A 25,565-nucleotide genomic window follows, 5' to 3' on the forward strand; every position below is an offset into this window, starting at 1 on the left:
GAGATAGCATTATTCCACACTCCCAGCATGGCTGAACAACAAAAAGAACACTGGCAGACAGCGTTAGCTTTGGCCTTAGATCAAGAGAGCTGGCATTTAAGAAAGCTAACAGACTGAATCTGATCTTTATTTTCACAGGGTTAGCATGAGCTTTTACACTGATCTAGGCCTATAATAGATGTAAGAGGTAGCTATATCCCTTTGCTGTAGTGAGATGTAATTCTTCCTCTGCATAATAAACATCTCTCGCTAGCAGCTTAGCAATTTGCCTTGCTATACCTACCAAGGTGGCATTGAAATGGACTATTTATTAAAGCAAAACCAGTTTAATCTTAGGCTTCATCTTACAAACCACACCTCCAAAGCATTTTATGAAAGAAAACACATAGCCTGCCCAGCTGTGTAAACTGAACCAAATTCTGTTCTTACAACAACATGCAAACTGGAATCAAATCCACTTGACTCTGTATTTATAAAAGCAAAACAGGTCATGGGGGACTATGTGTTAAGCATACAACTATGTATCGCAAGGCTGCTGCACTCAGCAGTGCCTTACTGACTCAGTCTGCGTTAATCACCCTGTTATTGTGCAAAACCTCTTTGAAACTACCCCTGCCTCCATGTTTGAAATACAGTAATCATTCCTAATACTGTTACTAGGGGAAATAAACTGACAGCACAGAGAAAGCTCCCATCTGCCACATTTAAATCCATGTTCACTGCATCTCAGAAAATGTGCTGCAGAGTCAGAAAATTTTCAGAGGAAGGTAACAACCACTGGAAGTTCAACTGGTGGAAGCACTGGGAGACTGCTAGGAAGGAACATTGTAACATTTGCCCCAATCTGCTACCTGCCCCTAATCATGGTTAGATGCGACATTGGGCTGGACAGAACCTTTCAGCTACCCTTTATGGATATGCTTTACATTCTTATGTTACATTCATTGCTCACTAACAAAAAATAGCCCTAAATTTTGTTACACATTCAGCTTTGTCACTCACTTGTGGGGACACATTTTTAGTAAAATATTCATATGGGATGGCATATGTCTCTAATCTGTTGAAAACTGCTGGAGAAACAAAATCAACCCCTGGTTAACTGATACCATTTGAGAACCCTTCTGCTCTTATTTCACTTCTTTGTTGCACCTCAGATTCAAAGAAATGCTTAACATTTTCTAGAATCTGGAGAAAAATTCAAGGCTTATAGAAAAGCTATTACTTGAAATATGTGTTCTTAAGCTATTCTGTCTGCTTTTGATCTGATTACGTGGTAGAACCTTATCTAGCAAGTATACACCAAAGGCAAGATTATTTGTTTAGGATGTAGAATGTACGATCTCTATTATTAGATATAATAATGTGTTAGTGATACTTAGGCCCTTCTCTTTTTTTCAGATTAGGTCTTAGGTTTGCCATTATTATTTCCATCTAGGCACTGGAAGAAGTGAGCTTTGAAAACATGCAGAATACACCAAAGATTTATTATTTAAGTATTATAAAATTTACCACCTAATCTGCTAATTTCACAACACAGCTGAACCTACTTGTATCCCAAGGAATATAAATTTTCCATGGTTATGATATCTGGAAGTCAGGAGTGTGGGTTGAAGATTAACAACTTCTCTGCCTACTACAGTCTGCTCAGACAGGCCACACACATTTGGCAGAAATCAACAAGCACCTACCTTAGCAAATCTGAACACAGCAAAGACTGTTTTGACTCCTTTCCCTTTGAAGATTAATCCTCATCAAATATGCCAGAACATTTCCTACAGGTTTGCATAATCTATGTTGGCATTTTCAAAATTAATATCTAGAGGAATAAAGAAATACTGATCCTATCCCAACTACTGAGACATGCAGCGTTGAGTGCTGCTTTGGCAAGCCTAAACTCATACCCATCTGCCAGAAAAGCAATCTGGCCACTCAGCAAGGTGAAACCATGAAGGCAGATGGCGCCCAATGACAAACTGTCGAATGCAAATAACTGGTTTCCAAAGAAATACCTCCTAATGGCAAACACCTACTAATTAGGCTGGATAAGCCGTTCCAAAGATATCCTGCCTATTCATATCTGTTGGCATGATGAAGACTTAAATCATACATCTGGGCATGTTGCCCCAAGGCCTCCTTTTCTGCTCAGACAGCCATCTGAAGTATTCTTAGCATAAAGGGTTATTAGCATTACATTTAGTGCCCAAATAATTACATACATTTTTTTAAAAAACAAACCAACCAACCAAGCAAAACTGGCCATTAACTTCTGAGTTCCAGAACCAGGAAATTTACTTGAGTCAGATAAAACACTGAAAACCAGCAATTCTGTTTATTGATGCTTAATCTCCACAAGACATATTTTAAAGTTATGTAATAATAATATGAAGGCAAGGTTTACATTTATTTGTTCTCATATCTCTGTAGAAGACAGGGGGTTGGATCTTCCAGCATCACAAACACAAGTCATTGCACAGTCGAATTTTTCCACTAGAAAACTGTAAAAAGAGTAATTGAGTCCAACATCTGCCCAACATAGCACAAGCCAGTGCCAAATAAGTCACATTAGCTGAATGTTTATCAGTACTAATATTCACATATAAAGATTAAGAGCCACAAATAGAAAAATAATAAGAAATAATTTTGCATATTCAAATCTTCAGCCTTATCTTTAACAGGTAAGCATTTTCAAGCACTGAAAGGCAGTACCCCTGGCATGGCTCTGTGGGGGAGAAGAAAACGCTGTCCTCTACCTCTGTAGAAAGAAAGACCTCCCAACCTGTCTTGAAATACATCTGCTCTAAGACAAACTTCAGAGGAGTTCAATTCATTTCACAGAACCAATTAAAAATATGCTATTTTTTTAAATAATTGTTGCTGTGAAACAAAGATTGAGAAATAGTGCAGAAATATCTGCATGTGCTCTGTCTTTCATCCAGTGTCTATTTTTATGAAGCTTCTATGACTAAAATAGAATATGACAGGATTTGCTGTTGACTAGTTTCGTCCACAAAGTCTTGGCTTTTGTGTCATAGTGATGGTTGTTTGCTCACCCTTTCTGGAAAACTTTGCCTTGGATATGGCCCACAGATCAGTGAAAGGTAGTGTGCTGTCCCATCTACCTCAACTCCATACCTAGATAAAGGCAATCATGCTGCAAAAAAGAAGAAAGCAAACTTTTTCTTTTCTGTCAATTGGAATATATTAAGGGAACTATAAAATCACAAAATACAACTTGCAGCTGAAAGCCTATAAACACAGCACTGAATTCACACACATTGGGAAGTCAAACACAAATGAAATGCAAAAATCTGCACCAAGACTCTGCCTGCACAAAGCATTTAACAAAATGAAAACAAAAGGACTGGAAAACTTCACAGAAGTAACTGTCCATACGACAGCAATTACATGTCTCAGGGGCCTCCTATGTATACTGTGATGAAAAACAAGCACCTACACGTAGCTCTGTTCAATGATTAATCCTTTAAAGCTTCAGAAGAGGTAAGTTTTGGTGAACACCACTTCCAGTTCATTTCAAAGCCAAGATCAAAAGGAAACCTTTTGCCTTTGGTTAGAAACATACTGGCAAAAAAGCTAAACTATGGTTTATCAGTCTTTTTTATTCTGGAGTTATTTAGGAGATTGCCAAAGAACAATGTTAATTCCTATTCCCTGACAAAGGAAAAGATTCTACTGAAAGTAGAAGAATGAAAATGGGTATCTTTACAGTAGATTCAAAAAATGGGTAGACAGAATTTCCAGCTTTCATCTAAAATGTTCTATTGAGGACAAAATGACGCATCTTTTTTTTAAAGTAACTTTGTCCAATGATTTCTAAAGTGCCCCACAACGAAGGTAAAGGTTTCTTCCCTCCCACACTATATGAGCAGAAGAGGAACTTTAAAGAATTTCATTGGAGGTAATGAAATTCTGACATAATAAATTCAATTGAAATTCACAGTACATTCATCTTTCTGTCATGATTCCACTTGTGACAGTCACAGTCTGCTTCCTGCATGCTTCTCCGTGCATGCACAGTTCCAGAAGGGTGGAAAGGCAAGGCAATAGCGCAGAACTTACATTCACGGCAGGAAAGAAGCTGTCTTCACCAAGCAGCATTTCTACTACCTGCTCCCTGGAGATAACAGAAAGCAAACTCTTCCTACTTAATCTGAAACAGCTAATATTAATACTACAATGATAATGTCCAAAAGGTCTGGCTTGTACATGCTAGTAAATTACAAGCTCCTTAAACACTGGCAAAAGAGGAATGTTAACAATCACATGAGTTAAGCATTACAATGAAATTGTAACCTGGCATTACACATACGTCCCTAGTATTTAAGGTATATAGAACCTTTACTTACATTGTAGAACTTGGTAAAACATTTGGCTGGAAATACCCTCAAAATCTTACTAAGGTATTTAAAGCACTAATAGGTGACAAAGTGATCTCCTTCCTGAAATCCTGTATGCTAAGACTGAACTTGGCAAGGATTTCTCTTTTCAATTAATTTTAAAAAGTCTAAAAGTAATCATTCCCACAGTCAATACTAAACAATTTCCATTTGTTTTATAGCAAGCTCAGTACTGTAGGTGAAGACTGAACATCTCAATTTACAGTTGCAAATCTTAGTATTACTTGTTTACCATTGTTTATTCTTACTAAACTTCATTTATATTAACTGAGATTTCCATAAAAATCAAGTGTTTTTAATTTATGAAGGTCCTTCTTACCAAGAAACTGCATTGGTCACAGGTTAGCTCTCTGAAAGCCCTTCCAAACTTTTCTGACTACCTAGCCTGTGTTTTTATACAATGCGCACATACACCTCTAAATATCCATTCTGTTTGTGAAAGCTGACTACAACTACCTACTAGCCACAAGCCTGCATAAAGAACATAAGCCCCCTGCCACACAACTGGGCATTTATTTTAGCTCTTCTTAATCTAGGGGTTCTTACGGAATATATTTTGTGACAACAATTCTGATCCCATACCCATGACTATGCAGTTTCCTTAGTATCTTACTGTAAAGCACTTCCTGCAAATTGGTGAATTCCCAGAATCAGATCTCTGCTAGCTACGATTTTATTGACAAGAAATCATGGAAACTTAGAAGCAAGGCAAGATGCCATTCTATGATCAGAATCTTTAGGAGGTCTTGCCTATCCAAAATATTTACCTTCAGTATTTTCAAAACTGTCATTTATAAGAGAAAAAAATAAATTCAAAAATACAAAATGTGTCCATGGTCAAAATATTATTATTTAGACTCAGAAATGCTGTAAAAAAAAGAAAAAAAAAAAGATAAAGGATGTAAGATAAATATTTTCATTCCATTTTCATTCCATTTACAAATACGCTGTATCCTCTTTACGGATACCAGTTCCAACTAGCCACAATGATAGCAGTAAGATTCATATACATGGGATGAATTCAATGTTCAGAAAGACAATAAACAATGAATTTGAGTTCTGTAAACACGTTATTGAAAATATTTATTGTACTCAGCATCAAAATTATAAGTGATGTCAATTTAAATAAATGCAGTGCCCAAAGACTAGAACTAGCAACCAGTTTCTGTGTGTGATGCATGTATCTTATCCAGTATGTTCTTGATGTTTTCTACACAAACCTCTTCTTTCTGATGCTTCATAGAGGCTTGCTTCCATATCTCCTGAAACCTTTCATCTGAAATGTTCATGTCAATGTTGCATAGAATTCCTGCAATCTACAAAATAATAGAATTTGTGCAATTCTGGTCAGAATTTTCTTTCAACTGTATAAAGTCTGGCTTTTACATAAATCAGGAAACTCTACCTGCCAAAGAATATTTTCCCACTTTTAAATAAAAACTACAGACTACATCCTGCTTCATTAACCAAAGAAGTTTCTATTTAAGGAAATCTGAATCTTATTCGGATGAAAGCTGTGGTGCTTTTGTGGTGCACAAAATTGTCTTTAGTTAATAAAGTAATGTTAATGCAACTTCAACACTGGAAAAATCAAACAAAGAAGACTCAGGGGAAAAAATGCTTTTCAAAAGCTGTAAGTCAAGTCCTTTTTATCCATTGTATTTTTACTGTTCACTGTTACCAACATACATCAGATTATATTACTTCCTGTATTTCACACAAGAGTACTATACACAAGATCTTGAGTTGGTACAAGAGAAGTGGGTCGAGCGACTAAAGTGAAACGGTTCACATCAACTTTAGGTCTTGCTATAGCTTTACACCAAAGCAATTCAGCAGAAGGATTTTTTTTCCCGTATTTTTTCACTCGGATGCTTCCTGCTGTATGCCCCACACACTGACCTGTTGACTCAGAGGAAGGTGGCTTCAGAAGAATATTGACATAACTTGCACTTTTGTTAGTACAAGCAAACGTCTGGCTTCTTCATCTGTATCATTTGTGTGCATGTGTGTTACCTTAATGCTCTGGAGATTTTATGCATGCTTTGGTAAAGACCTTTAACACAGTCAAATCAACCTTGTTTTCACCTTTCTCTAAAACTGTCTTTTGTATAAACACAGGCCTGATTCACAGTACAGCAAATCTACAGCTTCAACTTAGCCAATAAATCTATGACAGTTTATGCCAGATGAATTTACAAGAGGAAAACATGAACTAGATTTTGTTTCCTTAGGCATAGGTGTTGTTTCAGTTAAATCAATAACATTACTCATGAGGAAAACAAACCAGATTTGATCTAATGTCATCAACAAGCTAGTGAAACTTAAAAGTCAAACTAAATATTCCATTACAGGCTATCACTCCAAGGAAATAAAGGACTACATGCTCTTATAACTTGGCTTCACCACATTAAAATAATTGATTTATGATTGATTTTATAAATCAATTAATTGATTTATAAGCCTTGACTCATCAACAGCCATACAATAATCACTGACTAAATCACAGACTTACAGATGGGGTTAAACTAACCCTTACCTAATATTAACATGATCTTATTGAATATAAATTACACAATACTACTCAGTTACGTAACTTCTGTTCTCTTCAGTAGACTGGGACAAATTCCAGTAAACAAAACAGCAGGCTCTAGAGCTATTTTGTTCTTCTGTAACACAAAGAGTCACCTCATGAAACTGCTTTATACTGAGAATTTGCATTCATTTCTTAGAAAGGAACCCAGCAGTACTAAATGACTCTAGGCTTTCATATAATAATTTCATTACCTACTACATGTTTGAAAATATTAATGCTCCATCTCAAAATAAAGACCATCATTTAAATACTGAAACATGAGTATAGGGTGATTTAACACACTCACAAGTGGTTTTGTACTGAACTCTGCATAGCCCATACAGTCTACAAAGGAGTATGACATCTCAGGCAACATTACAACTTCAGAAAAGAGTTTTATCTACTGCTTGACAGGTATAATGGGCTTCTCAATGAAGCATGAATTCTATTTACTGTTAGCTATATTCTTCATGCACAGATTTCCCACTTCAGAGCTAGACTATAAAATGGTAAATGCTCACGTATACAATGCTCTGACAAGCCATTTTATGGATACATATAGAACATGACACCACACCTTTCATATCTTCAGCCACTAACTAGCAACATGCTCTTCTGTAAAATGCATACTCAATTTCCAAATCCACTTTCAAATGTGACTATTTAATATAATGACTAATAGAAAGAAAGATGTTGTCAAGGCTTCTTTTCTCGCTTTAGACTGAAATTTCACATTTTGTTACAACCGTCTCATAAACTGTATTTCAGGTAATGAAGTCCTCTATTTTTTCACAAGAAAATGCATAAAAATGTAGATGCAAAAGAACAGACAATACTGAGAAAGCAGCAAAGTTGTTTTAGCATTTTTGTGGGGTTCACAGCATTTGGACTGTGAAATAACAGGGTGGTAGTAGCACCCAGAAATATCAGGTAGAAAAATTGCAGAGTCTCCACATCCTATCTTTCTCTTCAGAAATATGAGAAGACACAGCGCTGGGGTGTGACTCCTTATATCCTCTACTGCTGTAAAAGTCCTTTGTAGATCTGAGCCAAGACTCGCCAAGACTCAGCAAGACTCAGCAGAGCACTTAAAACATATATTCACACAGTTTGCTGATTTTGCCATTAGCGAAACCTGCATGTTTGTTTGAGGAGAGGCACCTTGGGTAAAATTTTCCACTGAACACCCCTCTGTGATAGAAACTAGCTTTACACACCTGTAAAAATCTTATGGGTTTTTTTAAGACAGAGAATCATAAAATAACTTAGGTTAGAAGAGAACTTTGGAGATCATCCATCCAACCACGTAATCAAAGCAGAGCTAACTTTACCATTTACCATTAAACCATGTTGCTTAAGACCTTGCTCAGAAATTTGAATATGTGCAAGGATGGAAATTTCACAACTGGTTTGCTCGTCAGATTGCAGAAATGATAAGTCATAGACTCTTAAGCCCAGACTAATTACCAATCCTCATGCAACACAGCATTTGAGCATGTTAGTAACAACACCCTTATGTACTTCCTTATATGACTTATTGAAGTTGGATTTCAATAAAATTAGTATCTACCACATTTATGAATACTTTTGAATGTGAAGAGCATATATTTATCAGATAGCTGAATGGATGCAAAGAAAGATGGCAATATTGCACCAGTGAGTTTTACAAACTTTTATTTGATAATATGGCTTTCCAGTCCCACATGGCTAGAGGTACATTTCTTATGGAAGAATCATAGAATGGTTTGTGTTGGAAAGGACCTTAAGATCATTTAGCTCTACTCCTTCTGCCATGGGCAGGGACACCTCACACCAAACCATGCCACTCAAGGCTCTGTCCAACCTGGCCTTGAACGCTGCCAGGGATGGAGCATTTACCACTTCTTTGGGCAATTTATTCTAGTTCTTCACCACCCTCACAGTAAAGAACTTCTTCCTTTTATCTAACCTGAACTTCCCCTGCTTAAGTTTTAACCCGTTACCCCTTGTCCTATCACTACAGTCCCTGATGAAGAGTCCCTCTCCAGCATCTTTCTAGGCCCCATTTTTCAGAATATTCTGAAAAAATGCACTATACCTCCTCCTTTGGTCTTGTTTTGAAAAAGTCTTTTTCATACACTCCCTTTTGACTGAAGACAGAAGGGAATAATAATGCATAAGCACTGGTGTCATCACCATAATTAGTTCTGTCACTGAGGCAGCGAATTAGAGGAGGAGGAAGATCTGAACGAATACTTGGAACACCACGCACTGGACAACCTATGAAAGTCAATCAACAAGGCAGTATGGAAAAGCCTGTATGTAAAGACAGTGTCAGGGAGGAAAAAACCATTTTGTATTAAATAAGAACAAATTTGATACTTTGTCATATGTAGGTTCAATAACGAGTCTCATAATTTTCTTCTTCATCTTTTTTTTTCTTATTTTAGAATTTCTAGCTTCAGGTACATCATGAAGCATGACAGCAGGAGATCTTGCAGTAATATTCTAGAACTTACCCAGAACTTCCAGATAAAAACATTTTTAGGTGATTCCAACACGATATTGTTCTTCTAAAGTTACTAGCTTAATTTCTCAAAGATATCTAGATTAACTGTCATGTTTTCAATCGATTAACCATGCAAAATATCCAAGTCATGCAACTTCCAAGCCACAATCCTAAACAAACTTAGTTTAGATAAATTAATTCACTACTGTATGTTAGTAGAACCTGTAGCAATATTTTTTCAACTTGTTGCTGACTTTGTCTTAAATAATGCTCAGAAGTGAAAAGTACCGTTCACTGTACTTACAGGTTGTTGGAAGACCACCTACTACTGCATTGTACTGAGAAGAAGTTGTTTGATAATTTGCAAATACATGATCTGTTGGTCTTGTATTTCTGGTGTCTTTTCTGAGCTTTCCAGTTTTTTTAACACAAGATCTTCCTGCTTCAGCTCCTTTGTGCCTTCAGGCAGAAAAACAGCATCCATTTTTTCTGCTATAAGCAAAAGTTATGGTACAGCCAAGATTTATTATCAGCACATTATAGACTAAGAAGTAAAAACCATTGTTTAAATCCTTGAAAACCTTTAAAGTAGGTAAGATAATTAATCTGCATTTCTGATAAAGATTCTAAGAGAATTTTTACCTTCTCCTAATTTATGCAACATTCTCAACATGCAACACAGAACTCCAGGGTTCTGAAAAACTTTTTGTAATCTGAGGTTCTGTCAGTGGTAGGCACTCTCTAAATCTTACCCTTCTAAAGGAGCACCCAGTCAACAACAGCAATGTCCTTTCAATAGCTATTATGAGAACAAGATCATCACCAATGTTTTCCCACCCTTAGTCGTCTACCTTTTGTAAGTATTTTTCTTCAAACTTTTTTAACAGCCATTTTGTTTTTCCAGTTCAGAAAGTTTGTGAACTCCAAATAATTAATCAGACCGTCTTTATCCGAATCACAACAATCAAATAAGGAATCCAGGAGCTCATCATCTAGATTTGGATTAAGCTGAAAACAGGACTTTCGTAGGTTATCCTTGTCTATCATTCAGTCACAATTCTATTATAAATAAAACAAAACAGCTGTAACGACAGCCATTATAAAATGGCTCCACCAAAAGGAACACATACACATTCGTGTTTACATATATATATATATAAATGCAGCACCAGACACATCATTTCAGAAGAGCAAAACTGTTGAATACAAAAAGACACCCTTAGTAATTTAGAAATTAACTGTCAAAAAATAATTTTCAACTTAATACAATGATTCGAGAGTAAAACAGTGTGACAGAGTATTATGACAAGATAACAATCTGATCATAAATGTTGAGGCAAAGCAAAGATTTCTTTTGAAAGTAAGGCATCAATCATCCTGTATACATTACAATTTATGTTGTATATGAAATGTCAATTATAAACTTTCTTTCAGAGAGAAAAAATGATCTGAATTTCTGCTGCTTGGAGACTCAGTCAAAAAGTACAGCTTGGAAGAAAATATAAACATAATCCCTTCAACTGTTTTTCTTTTAAGAAGAAATACCAAATTTTGAAGAGCGAAAAATGCTAAGATTATTCCTGCTCACATGTCCCTTGCTTGCTGTGAACTTGGATATACCTGGAAAGCTGCAAATACTGTTGTGTTTAATTCCATAGCATATCATAGTAGATTGAATATAGAATAACTATTAAGCTACCTTGTCTTTATAGTCTTCATCTATATTTGCTTTGCTATGCTTGTGTTTCTTCATGTCTCTATCTCCATAGCACGGAGCGCTGTGTCACGCATTCCTTTACATTTATACTTCTTCAAAGCACTAACCTTATCATAATGCCTGAATGCTCCTGGTATCATGTCAAAATTCTCATAGTTAGTTTTCTTCAAACTCTGCTGAACTTTAGTGAAAAGACTTCTCCCTTTGTCTTTACCATGGAGTATCTCACACGGAACCCCATGGTGAAGAAGTTCAGCAACTACGATAAAAAATGAATACTTTCTTGATTAGTTGTGCATATAAAGAAAATGGACATTTTTCAAAAGGAAAATTTCAGTTTCAAGATGCTGATTTTAAGCACTGCTAAACATCTGATACATTTCATTAAAAGATCAAGCGGTCCATATGATGATTTCTCTACTCATATGCGGTAAATATCAAAGCTTTTGAAATATCTTAATATAGCTTCACAAGTCCATCCACTGATCCCCAAAGCTTCTGACAGCAGTAAGAGTTACTCAATGTCCAAATAGTTGAGACCAAAAGAGCATGTATAATTATTCTATCACTTCCAGTCCGTTGTATTTCTTACAAGAAATAATGTGAAAGTCAATGTAATATTTCAGATAACTACATACCACTTATTTCTATAAAGACAATCTACTATTTTTGTGTTATTCTTCCCATTTTGTACATATCCTAAGATTATTATTATTTTTAAACACTTTAGCACACTGAGCTACAGTTCTCATCCAAGTCCCCAAGCACCAGGATCACTTTCTGGAGTAGACATTCTTTCAGAGTCCAATAAATATTAGTAGCTCATCTAATCTCCTTCTAACAGAAATGTACATGCATTATTTTCTATTTGTTAATAAAGAAATTTTTTGTTCAGTTTTTCTGCTGTTCCTTATTGGAAAAGCATACCTACACACTTAAAATATTTAACTTTATTACACTACACAGTGAAGTGTGTATGAATGGGGCATGAATTAGCAGGGCTCATTTGGAGAGCTTTAAACTAGATTCGAAGGGGGATGGGGTTGTAGCTGGGCTTGCCCCAGTGGGGCAGCACTCTAGAATTGATGAAGACTGGGAGGCCTCCTATAATCCTAGGGTGAAATCGGTGAGCTCAGCTCGCTCCTTGAAATGCCTGTACACCAATGCGCGCAGCATGGGAAATAAGCAGGAGGAGTTGGAGACCTGTGTTAAGTCAGGAGATTATGATCTGGTGGCAATTACAGAGACGTGGTGGGACAGCTCACATGACTGGAATATAGTCATGGAGGGCTATGTCCTTTTCAGGAAAGACAGGCCAGCCAGGCGGGGTGGTGGGGTTGCTCTTTATGTGCGAGAGCAGCTACAATGTACTGAGTTCTGTCCAGGGACAGAGGACGAGCGAGTTGAGAGTCTGTGGGTGAGAATTAAGGGGCAGGCTGGCAGGGGCGATACTGTTGTGGGTGTCTCTTACAGGCCACCAGATCAGGGTGAGGAAGCTGACGAGTCCTACAGGCAGTTGAGAGCAGCCTCACAGTCATAGGCTCTGGTCGTCATGGGGGATTTTAATTTCCCTGATGTTTGCTGGAAGGACTACTCAGCAACCCAGCCACAGTCCAGGAGGTTCCTCCAGTGTATGGATGATAACTTCCTCATCCAAATGGTGGATGAGCCAACCAGGAGAGGAGCGCTGCTGGATCTCATCCTCACTAACAAGGAGGGTCTGGTCAAAGCAGTAAAGGTTGAGGGCTGCCTTGGTTGCAGTGACCACGAGATGGTGGAATTCAGGATCTTGTGTGGTAGGGCCAGTAGAATAGCAAGTAGAATTGCAACCCTGGACTTCAGCAGGGCAAACTTTGGCCTTTTCAAGCAATTGCTAGGGGAAATCCCATGGGCAAGGCTGCTTGAAGGTAAAGGGGCCCAAGATAGTTGGTTGGCATTCAAGGACTGCTTATTCTGAGCTCAAGAGCAGAGCATCCTGACACGTAGGAAGTCAAGGAAGAGGGCCAGGAGACCTGCGTGGCTAAATAAGGAACTGCTGGGTATGCTCAAGTGGAAGAGCAGAGTTTACAGGTCATGGAAGGAGGGGCTGGCCACTTGGGAGGAATATAAGGCTGCTGCTAGAGGATGTAGGAAGGCAGCTAGGATGGCTAAGGCCTCCTTAGAATTAAATCTGGCAAGAGGGGTCAAGGACAGCAGAAGGAGCTTTTTCAAATACATGGCTGATAAAACTAACACCAGAGGCAAGGTTGGCCCACTGGTGAACGGGATGGGTGCCCTGGTGACAGAAGATACTGAGATGGCAGAGTTATTGAATGCCTTCTTTGTCTCAGTCTACTCTGCCGGAGGCAGTCCTGAAGAGCCCTGTACTCCTGAGACCTCAGATGAAGTCAGGTCACTGGAGCAGTTTGCCTTAGTCGATGAGGACTGGGTTAGGGAGCAATTGAGCAATCTGGACATCCATAAATCCATGGGTCCAGATGGGATGCACCCGCGGGTGCTGAGGGAACTTGCGGAAGTCATTGCTAGACCACTCTCCATCATTTTTACCAAGTCTTGGGAAACGGGAGGGGTGCCTGAGGACTGGAGGAAAGCAAATGTCACTCCAGTCTTCAAAAAGGGCAAGAAGGAGGACCCGGGTAACTATAGACCAGTCAGCCTCACCTCCATCCCTGGGAAAGTGATGGAACACCTTATCCTTGATGCCATCTTAAGGCATGTCAAGGATAAGAGGGTTATGAGGGGCAGTCAACATGGCTTTACCAAGGAGAAGTCATGCTTGATCAACCTCATAGCCTTTTATGAGGAAATAACACGGTGGATGGATGATGGCAGAGCGGTGGATGTGGTCTACCTTGACTTCAGCAAAGCATTTGACACAGTCTCCCACAGCATCCTCATAGCTAAACTGAGGAAGTGTGGTCTAGATGATCAGGTAGTGAGGTGGACTGCGAACTGGCTGAAGGAGAGAAGCCAGAGAGTTGTAGTCTATGGGGCGGAGTCTAGTTGGAGGCCTGTATCTAGTGGAGTGCCTCAAGGGTCAGTACTGGGACCAGTATTATTTAATATATTCATCAATGATTTAGATGAGGGAATTGAGTGTACTATCAGCAAGTTTGCTGATGACACTAAGCTGGGAGGAGTGGCTGACACACCAGAAGGCTGTGCTGCCATCCAGCAAGACCTGGACTGGCTGGAGAGTTGGGCAGGGAATAACTTGATGAAATATAACAAGGGAAAGCGTAGAGTCCTGCATCTGGGCAGGAACAACCCCAGGTTCCAATATAGGTTGGGGAACGACCTGTTAGAGAGCAGTGTAGGGGAGAGGGACCTGGGGGTCCTAGTGGACGCCAGGATGACCATGAGCCAACACTGTGCCCTTGTGGCCAAGAAGGCCAATGGCATCCTGGGGTGTATTAGAAGGGGGGTGGTCAGTAGGTCGAGAGAGGTCCTCCTTCCCCTCTACTCTGCCCTGGTGAGACCACAATCTGGAATATTGTGTCCAGTTCTGGGCCCCTCAGTTCAAGAAGGACAGGGACCTGCTGGACAGAGTCCAGCGCAGGGCAGCTAAGATGATTAAGGGAGTGGAGCATCTCCCTTATGAGGAAAGACTGAGGGAGCTGGGTCTCTATAGTTTGGTCTCTAATAGTTAGGAGACTGAGGGGTGACCTTATTAGTGTATATAAATATATAAAGGGGGAGTGTCACAAGGATGGAGCCAGGCTTTTTTCAGTGGCAAACAATGATAGGACAAGGGGTAATGGGAACAAACTGGAACACAAGAGGTTCCACTTAAACTTGAGAAGAAACTTCTTCTCAGTGAGGGTGACGGAACACTGGAACAGGCTGCCCAGGGGAGTTGTGGAGTCTCCTTCTCTGGAGATATTCAAAACCTGCCTGGACACATTCCTGTGTAACCTCATCTACGTGTTCCTGCTCTGGCAGGGGGATTAGACTAGATGATCTTTTGAGGTCCCTTCCAATCTCTAGCATACATGTGATACTGTGATACTGTGAATGCTTATGCAAAATTTGAACAAGCCTTCTCTGGTCTTGACCTATTAAACAACTTTGAGCCACTTACCTTTTGTTGCTGCCTATCTATTCGCTGTGTTCCCTAGTTATGAAACATAATGTTAAAACACCATCAATCCCAATATTGACTATTTGAGTTGACTAACTTTCAAAATTTTGTCACAATGATAAGATTTTTTTAATTTTCATTTCCACTTTCTCTCTGCTACCTTCAAGAATGTATTCTTATTTACTGCTAGTTATTTTTTCTCTTTTTATAGAAGTGCAGGAAAAATCGAGAAGAAAGACACAATACTGTTTTAAATAACCATTTTAACTTTGTCACTTAGATGTCAAAATGAGTTTTCTGCTGTTTCTCTACTTCTGACATCCATTTTTTTTCCCCACTAGCAACTTCACCTTAAATTTTCCCTCCAAAACTTTACTACCACTGTTAAATTTCTGTACCTTGCCTCCAAGATTTTAGGAAAATTTTATATTATACAACCAACAGTAATTAATTCAGCATCATTTCAACATTACAATATTTTATTCTGCCCTTGAACTTACCATGTTTATATGGACAGAGCCCAGTCCTGGGTTCAGCAGTAGCAGTCAGTTTTTCTCCTTCTTGGTAGCTGTTGCAGCACTGTGTTTTTGACTTTCGGCCTGGGAACGGAGCTGATAACACCGATGTTTAGACTGACCAAGGACTTTGAGAGTCTCATGCTCTGCCAGGGAGGAGGGGAAGCTGGGAGGAAGCAGGGACAGGACACCTGACCCAAACTAGCCAGAGAGGTATTCCATACCACAGCACGTCATGCCCAGGATGTAGAACTGAGAGTTCCCGGAAGGGCTAGAATGCTGCGGGGTGGGGGTGAGGTACCAGTTGGTGAGCAATTGTATTCTCTTCCTTGTTATTTCCTTTATCATTATTATTATTGGTGGTAGGAGTAGTGATTTGTGTTATACCTTAGTTATTAAACTGTTCTTATCTCAACCCGTGGGAGTTGCATTCTTTTGATTCTCCTCCTTGTCCCTGCAGAAGCGGAGGGAAGAAGGGGGGGGGGGGGGTAGTGGACTGCATGGTTCTGATTTGCGGCCTGGGCTTAAACCACGACACACTCCAAATGTACGGTCTGGGGGAACATTCTTAGTTTCTGCTATACTGTCAATAAGCACATTTCTTTGTTAATTTTCAAATAGTTTAATAGCTAAAATAAACCCTGTGATATTATTAAAAAAAATAATCAGATCATCTGTTATGTAATGAGGGATGACACACATAGTTCACCTGAAATTTGTTTATCAGTACTTTGCTTTGAAGTTGCTATTCCAGAAAAGCATCCCTTTATAAACCTGTTCGGAACATTTGCTGTTTGTAATATAACAGAACCAAACGTAAACATTTACCTTTTGAACATTTATACTCATTAAAAGGAAAAATTATTTTTTTTTTTGAGATGACAGAAATGAGTGAGAAAAGTCCTTGTAACATACTAGTAAAATTATAGGAATATTTAGGACAAACCAGATCTCCAATTGAAATAATGTCTCCAAATAAACTACTTTTGGCTAAAGTGGAATCACATCTCCACTTTTTCACATGTAATTTCGCATCTACCAAAACCAGAAACCAAGGCAATATCCATCTGGAAAACTTGGCCCAGTTTTATTTACCAGAAAATTAAGATGCTGTTGGTGACATTATAGATCTCTTTGTCTATTACTTGGAAAAAGGTGCAATATTTATTTTATCTCTATGTTTAATAATTAAAACTGTCACATGAATCAGAAATCTCCATCAGAATTGAAAACAGAATCAGTGGTTTGTTCTAAAATACAAGACAAACACACACAAAAAAAAAAAAACAAAACAAAACAAAAAAAAAAAAAACAAAACCACACAGAGATAGAACCACTGTGTGCTTTTCTCATTTTCATGTTACACATAGGATGTGGATGGTGAAAATTTCGCTAAATAAAATTATGTTAGCTTGTACTTGTCTTGTATTATTAGTGCTGGGTTTAAGCCTGCACTGCAACACATATTCCCTGACTGACTGACCATATGGCCTCATGTTGTTCTTACTCCAGGTCTACTTCACGTTATGCTGGGATACAATGGAGAGGAGAAACTGGCTGACATTTGTGTTCACTCCTTACCAGGTACCATGGGCATATCCTCCAGAGTCACTTAAGCCTGTGATCTTGAGCTTAAAATTAAATTTTGCTACAAAGTCAGTAATGTTGTTTGTGAGTCTTCAGGTATGATTTTGCAGAAATCTAGAGCATCTGCAAAGACAGGTTTTGTATACGTTCAGGAACTCTAGATTTGTGGCACAGCTGGATCCTGACCACAGAGTACCATAGGACTACTGTAGCTTTTCATAAGCACTGTTCTGTAAAACTAAAAAGCTGTTCCTGATCACCTGAGGTTTTATGAGACATTGCAATGATATGACTGAGATTGAGACATGATGCTAGATAACAAAACAAGTTAGTTCCATGTCCTTTTCCAAGGAAGTAATAAAGAATATAGGTGATGTAACAAAGGTGACCAAAAGTAGTGTAAGAGTAAGCAAAATGGTCAAATCCTCAAGTAGGTGAAACATTTCAGTTCTTTCAAACCTTCCTAACTACAAAAGACAGCGGAAATAAAGTGTTACAGTGTGCTTGTAATTTGTTACATGTAAATTTGATCAATTCAGATACAGACCATTTCAACAGTAAGACTCCACCACATAGACACAATACAGCCCTCATTAGTAACTTGACAACTTATCAGCCTAATAAGGGCAAGCAGAAAGTCCCTTCTTGTAAATGAGTGGTGCAGTGGAAGTACTGATTGCACAATTATCATTTTAAACCAAGACAGAAAGAGATACTGGTGACTTGGCAAACACGAGTGCCCCAGAAAGGCGCAGGGAGCACGCAGCCGGCTCCGCGGCAGCGGCGGGACCCGTTCGGCGAAGGCACTCACGGCCGACAGCTCGGGAAACCAGTCGGTGAACCTCCCCTCGTAGACAGGCCGAAGCTGCCCCTTCATGGCGGCACGAGGCCGTGAAGGCCGTTTGCCCCGCTCGCTTGGTAACGGCGGCGAGTGGCGCCACCGCGCCCCCTGCAGGCAGCGGCGGCGGGAGTGCTTCTGCGGGGCAGTCGGCCCCTCCCGGCCTCGCAGGCATCTCTCAGGCAGCCCCTAGAGAAAGCATGTAAAGAGATTGCACTCAGGCTATTTTGTAACCCTCGTGATATAAGAAAGTAACTAGGGTGCAACTGCAGAGATAGTATGTTTCTTAGGGCAATTAATTAAAGTCCTTGACAATCTACCAGCTTTCAGACATGTGGCTTGGTTTTGATTTGGGTTGAACAAAGGAAAGGTCTTACAAGGTGAGAAGCCTGACCAAACTAAATCTTTATTAATTATTCTAATAAAAAATACAGCCCCTTTGACAAATGTTGTCACATGCATAAAGATATTAATAAAATATTTCACAGAGACCGTTGCTCTAAAGAAAACTGAGACTCCCATCAACATAACAGCACAGAGGTGGGTGACAGAAGCCTGTTAGCACTACCCACATATCAGGACAAGTGAATGCTCTTACTGTTTGTGTTCAATGCCTCAGCACATCATACATCTAAAGCACTGTGTTTGTCTTTTAGAAACAGATGTGCATTATTTTGGAAAAGCAGCATAGGTAAGACTGAACAAGTTTCACCCTGTTTAAAAGCCCCTAAACTCTTACAAAGACTTTTACTTTCAGGTGACATTTAGTAACCTTGCTCCTTCTACCCAGCAAACATCTAAATTTAATCACATCCTGCTGCATTCTCTATAGCCCTATGATGGCAAAACCAATTTTAGATAAACAGACAGAACTTAACCGTAATTAATTAACAAACATTACCAGCTGCTGCCATTTTATTCTCGATCTAACATTTGTTTGATAAGGATTTAAAATTAAGGAAATTAAATTAAAACTGAATTCTCAGGACCCTTTCCTACAAATGGAAGACAAGAGGCTGGGGCAGCAACTGCTCTCTGATAACTGGGCCACCAGGCACTAGGGGTACCTGACTACCTGTTCTGGCTGTCAGGGGCACTAACAGCACACATCAGTAGTATGATCAGCTAGCTTCTAGTATGTGTGTACATAGCTTCACGCTCTTCAAGTAACAGCTGTTATCATCAGCTATTATTTAGCTGTGGCCATGTCAGTGCCCTTCTTCAAAAGTAGGTGTGCTTTTCTGCTGTAGACATGGCTGTACTGCCCCGCTAATATAGAACATCCATGACCAGTTGGGAAGTAAAGATGTTCCTGTACATTCTTAACATGTTCAGTTCATTTCATATTTCAACCATATTTATTGTTAAAGGTTAGAGTGCTCCTGCCAAATAAAGCAGTAATTTTTGGTATTTAATAAACAAAATAAAATGATGGGTTATATCTTGCCTTGTGAACTATTCCTCTGTCAGGTGCAATATCTAGTAAAAGCTAAATTGAGATTTGAACAGAAATCAGGGATTAATTTGATCTTGTTGAGAGGAGTAACTGCGTAAGGATAAAGCTATTGAAACAAGAGGGAACTATTTATACAGAGGAAAAGCAAAGTATAGTATTGTGAAAATTACATGGTAATAGCAGGGCACAGGAAACTGGGGCCTGAATCTTTAGTGTTGTGTTTGTTGTATTTCTAGCTGTCTATCTACCTGTGTACTACTATTTTTTGTGCAATCTGTTTTTATTCTATTTTTACTTTTCTTTTTTCCCCAGTAGGTGGCCACAGTTGCTGACTGAATGAAATCTACTCGGCCCCTATGGAGTGCGTTGTGTCAAAGGCAGAAAAACAGGACCTGACCACGTAAAAAGAATGTCTATTGCAGAAACAAGTAGAGCAGAAGTCCTCAGCCCTCTCTGGTTTGCCCCTCTGGTTTTTTTTTTCAGCAGAAATATGGCTCCCTATAAATCAGATTGAAACCTACTAACAGTATACATGCTTCTCTCTTAGCTATCTTTCACACATCTCTTGGAAGTGAATCTTAAACCCCCTCAGATCAAAAACCTGCTCTTAGAAAAGCTTTAATTTGCTAGCCTCTTTGTGGAACAGGGAGATGCCTCACTGACTGCTTTCCACAGGAGATGTATCCAGGTGCCAGAGAAAGCAGGAAAACATTTTTACCTACAGGAGCTGCTTCTATTATAAATTACTATAGCAGGGTGGATACTGTAGAAAACTAGCTATTAAAAGGAAAATAATGCAAACAAACAACAAAAAACCCACACACCAAAATCTATTATTAGGCAGTAAAAACTGCATCAGTATTTTCAACCTATACCAGGGAAAAAAAATTAAATCTTAAAAAAGTTAATACTGAAGCCACAGAAATGAAACTAAAATAGTAGTGGATGAATCTGGAAATATTTTCCCTTCATATAAATCGTATTAAAAGTAGACAGGATTAAGCCTGGTCAGGCTAAGTGCATTCTCAGCATATTATGGGTGGATGCACAGTATGATAAAGAGTAGTATAAGTTAAGAGTTTCTTACCTCTCTTTTCTAGGGGTTTTCCTAAAGTCCACAGTGCAAATACAAAATGTGAACTCCAAGTTCCATGTAGATATATCCAAGAAGGAAATGCACCTTCTCCCTACAGTTCTGTTCACTTTGGGAATTAGTGCCATATTCATTCTTTCTTAGATTGAAAGGCAGTTGGTGTACAGGAAGAATATTTGTAGGATAAGAAGGATCTATAAATTTTAAAGATAAGTTGAAGAATTAACAAAAAGAAAAAAAAATACTCCATTTTAGAAAGAAAAAAGATCAAAACTTTCTTGACTTGAGCATGAATTTTGTATCTCCTACAATAAAAAAAACCAATAAAACAAACAAAAAAACCCCAAACACACATCTCTATAGAAATCTGTTTTGGAAAACAGTCAACAAAATATTCCCTTCTATAGCAGTACTTGTCATTCGCAAGTTACCATTATTTGCTGACATCCAGTTCCCCAAATACAGGGCCTTTTTCTGTCTTGTTCAGGCTAAAACTGAGGAATGGAAACTGTCTAAACCCCTTCATTTTACTTTCTTTATGAAGCACAAAGACCCCATGTTCTGCAACACAGTTCTCATTTTGAATATGGTACTGGCATAGACAGCAGTCAAAAGCACTATATTTAAAAATTTCTTGAGGCATTTGAAGGCATAAAACTCAATGTAAAAGGCTGCAAATGTTGTAAAACTCTTGAAGGATGTTAGCCATGCTGATATACTTTGCTGTTGTTATTACCTGATTACTTTCATGGTTTTTATTCCACTCATTTTATTGGTAGAAATAAGCTGCACATTATATGCTATGATAAGACCAAACCAATAGATGCACACGCACAATGTCCACAAGCAGAAATAGAAGACAGATGGGAAAACAAAAAAAGATACTATAGCAGATGGACACATGAAAATTAAAAAAAAAGGGTGGGGAGAAGTTCAAAGAGAATGAAGAGGTTCTGTGTGGCCTCTAAAATCTATTTCCATTTGTTACTACATCTATAGAGTCAGATTTAAACACAAGAAGACTGAATAGAGCATATTATTAAACTCTGCAGAGAAATGCTGAAATAGATAGAAACCCATGAAATTATGAACCACTAACAAAATTTTTTTTGTTAACATCATCCAACACAGTTTCACCTATCATCCAACACAGTTTCACCTTTGCTATTTGACTTGGACCCAAGATGACATAAAATAAGAAAACATGATCACTGGTAGGGCTATCCAGTTGATTTCAGAGTTTTTCTTTCAAACAGCTATTTGTCCAGACTACAACAAAAGAAACTCATTTTCATTGTTAACATTCACAGAGACCTGTCAAGACCAAAATACAGTAACCGGAACTCGGTCATTTGGTTACTGCCACACACTCACCTACCTCTGTTTCACACATTCACAGAATCTTTGCTGTTTGCTCACATTCTATGTCAGTGTCAACTAGCAGTGAACAATTTGGGAGTTTCTCAGAGCTGGAGAGACATGCTATAGCTCTGTGTTGTGGTTAGCGAGTTAGCTAGCCAGTAGGACCCTCATGCACGAACACACTTTCTAGCAGCACACCAGTATCATCGCTCTGCTACTGTGCATTTCACATCATCCAAAACATGGACACCCTATATACTTAACAGACAAAAAGCACATGAGATTTGCATTCATGCTAGCAGGTTCAGCAAAATGGCCTGCAACGTATCCTAAGTCTGCTTAGGATGCTGCAACATATCCTAAGTCTGCTGACAGGAATTTGAAAAGGAAAACCTCTCTCTAATCTCTCATGTGAAAGCAACACATTCTTTATAATTTTTGCCCTCTTTTCATTAGTGCAGCTGTATCATGTAATTCCTGTAACAAAAATTCCATTCATCCTTGAATTTCTCGATCTGAAAGATTATTCTGATTTTAGAAAGTATTTGTGTTAGAAATACAGAATATCTGATCCCTCATATGTAATGTTACAGTTCTTCTTTTCGGAACATCACTTGATGGTTTTGTATTTTTTTTCATTCTTCCTGTGCAAACTGAGCATGTGGTTTCACATTACACCTAACCAAAGCTTGCTACAGGTGGTTCTTGGCTCTTTGTCTTCTCTGAACTCATACTCCTTTACTGTCATCTGCATCAGATCTAGACAGCCTGCAGCCAGAGAGAGTTGGTTCAGTCAGTGGAGCCACCATGAAACTGTGTTTTTCAGTGAATAATTTCTGCTTGACATCAGTGGTTGATCCAACCCACCCTCCAGCTGTAGGGTATCACAATTTACTCAGGAGGTGTAAGCTTGCAGATGGAAAAGGAAATGCACTAGGATCATAACTTACATGAATGGCTCTACATTTGAGTAGATTGAAACATGAAATGCCATGTATGACATTAGCATTTAATCTCTAAATTGAATTTAAATACAACACATTCTAAAGAATCAATTTTTTTTTTTTTTTTTTTTTTAATTCAAAACTGTTCATGTATGCACTGGACCGGCTGGAACAGTGTTAATTTTCTTCACATCAACCTGTACGGTGCTGCGGTTCAGATTTGTGACTAAAACAGTGTCGATAACAAAGCAATACTTCAGCTACTACTGAACAGTGCTTACACAGGGTCAAGGCTTTCTCCTCTTCCTCATTTCATCATCATCTCCACCCAGGGAAGGTGGCCAAGAAACTTGGGAGGGGAACAGAGACAGAGCAGCTGACCCTAATTGATCAAACAGCTACTCCATATTACATAACATCATGCTCAGCAATAAAAACTGGAGGTAGCAGAAGAAGGAGCTAGCTTCCAAGATGGCTACTGCTTGGAGGCTGGTTACATTGGTCTGCTTGTGGGATGTGAGTGGGTGATTTCTTTAGTAAGGCTTTTCCTGCCTCCTCTTTCCTTCATCTTTTAAACTGCCTATATATATTTTATATAATAAAGAATATCTGTCTATCTGGATTCTGATATTTTGTTCAGCAAATACTGCTGTCCAGTTGAACATGCTGAAAACAGCCAGCAGGTTATAGCAAATGAGGAGTGCATTAGGTCAAGATTACCTGATTTAAATATTCCTAAAGGCAGTCTTTACTGTAAGCTTTAGCAAACTCCCAGCTCAGAAAACTTGCATATTTTCAAACACGTTTCTCTGGAGCTATACTGTCTTGTCAGTCTTTTTCACATTGTTATGTATCTGCCTTATAAAGATTAACTATTACTTAATAGTGGAATGGTGCAATTATTACTCTGAGACAAACCTGCTATCAATGGAAACTTACATGGAAAAGAAAAAGACAAATAGAAAAAGAATATTCTGCTTTTATTCCATTCACATCGGTAATTTTTAAAAATATCATCCAAAAAGTTCATAGGCTATAATATTTTCAACTAGTGAGATTTTTGCAAAGCAGCACCAAAAGCAGAGGTTACTCTTAAAAAGGCTGTGACACGACTGATTTAACCTTTATTTCTGTTCTCAGCATATTTCTAAAGTGGCAGCAACAGCAGAACATAAATGCGCATTGGCAAGAGGACTGACTAGACAAATAACACTAAAGTCAGATTTTATGAATGAATGGCATAATGAGCCTCACCTCTGGTATAACACTGGCAGCAGGCTCTCTGTATCTTAATTTTTCCCTCAATTAAATACATGTGGTTGAACTAAATCATATTTTGAGAATATAGCAACATCAAATTTTGAGTCAGTATTTCCAGTAACAGAGCATCCAAATTATCTTCATTACGTTGTACCAATGATTAAAAAACATTACTGATAGATTTATTAAATGCTTTAACATTTTGGTTTGTTCTTTCAAATGCCAACTATTAGACCTTGTTGAATCTGCTAGACTGAAGAAACACTTCTGACTGTTTTATACAGTCTGTGACCAAGTGACCCTTCTCAAAAGGTCAGCAGCTCTTTCCATCTTCCACTGAGGCAAGTTTTCCGGTCTTCTAACCATTCTTAATATCTTCTAACAATTTATCCTCAAATTTGTCAGCATTCTTCCTCAGTTACTGACATAGAAAGAGACCTGAGATTACAAAAGCCTCACAAAATACACCAGCAATACAGAAAAATTATTATGTATGTCCAACAATCTCTAAAGCAATGCACGTTATTTAATAATTGCATGTATTAAGTTGGGTTGTTTGTAGGCATCTACGAATCAAGATTTGTTCTGTTACGAACCTGTTCTCTTGGATTCATTACTGGGAAACTGCTAAAACCTGTTTAAGGCTATATCAATATTGCTCGCTCTCTTAAAAAGTTTGGTAAATTCCCAACTGTAATTCAGATTTCCCTGTGCAGTGCCCTCTTTAAACTCATTTGACTAATAGCTTTGGAAACGGATTCTCAAAGCATTAAACCAGGCCCTTTCTGCCTGTGTTATACCTGGCAGCCCAGTATCCCCCTCAGGCTGCGCTGCATCCACAGTCCCTGCAGGATGGACATGGAAGGTGCTCCCATACTCCTCGGTACCGAGGAGAGGCAGCAGGGTACAGGACACCCGTCGGATCCCACGGACAAAGTTCCCACCCCTCTGTCGGGCTATCTTTACAGTGACCTAGGCGCTCCTTTGGGCCTTACCCGGCCACAAAACAGAGGCCGAGAACCCGGGGTGGGGGGATACACGAAGACAACCCTCCCGCACCGCGCCGCGCCGCGCCCCTGCTCGCTCGGGAGGCGACAGCCCCCATCCAGGAGCCGTAGGCAGCCCTCCTCGCGCCTCCCCCACAAGCCTCCGCGCGGCAAGGCACGCGGCAACCACTTGGGGGGCATCCAGCCCCCCATCACGCGCGTGTTGCCGTGGTAACGGCCGCCTCCCT

General features: G+C 39.0%; 1 protein-coding gene across 1 annotated transcript; it reads right to left on the minus strand.

Moving 5' to 3' along the window:
• Positions 1-4,851: 4,851 nt before the first annotated feature.
• Positions 4,852-25,530, minus strand: EFHB (EF-hand domain family member B; the record flags this gene model as incomplete). The annotated part of the gene is given in 10 exon segments (XM_080609593.1): positions 4,852-5,731; positions 9,068-9,249; positions 9,783-9,869; positions 9,872-9,970; positions 10,330-10,348; positions 10,352-10,525; positions 10,529-10,537; positions 11,303-11,454; positions 18,111-18,405; positions 25,327-25,530. Coding segments are annotated over 10 exon segments (1,386 nt in total). The 3' UTR covers positions 4,852-5,566.
• Between the last annotated feature and the right edge of the window lie 35 nt (positions 25,531-25,565).

The sequence above is a fragment of the Psittacula echo genome (assembly GCF_963264785.1).
Source record: "Psittacula echo genome assembly, chromosome: 2".
Taxonomy (NCBI): Eukaryota; Metazoa; Chordata; class Aves; order Psittaciformes; family Psittacidae; genus Psittacula; species Psittacula echo.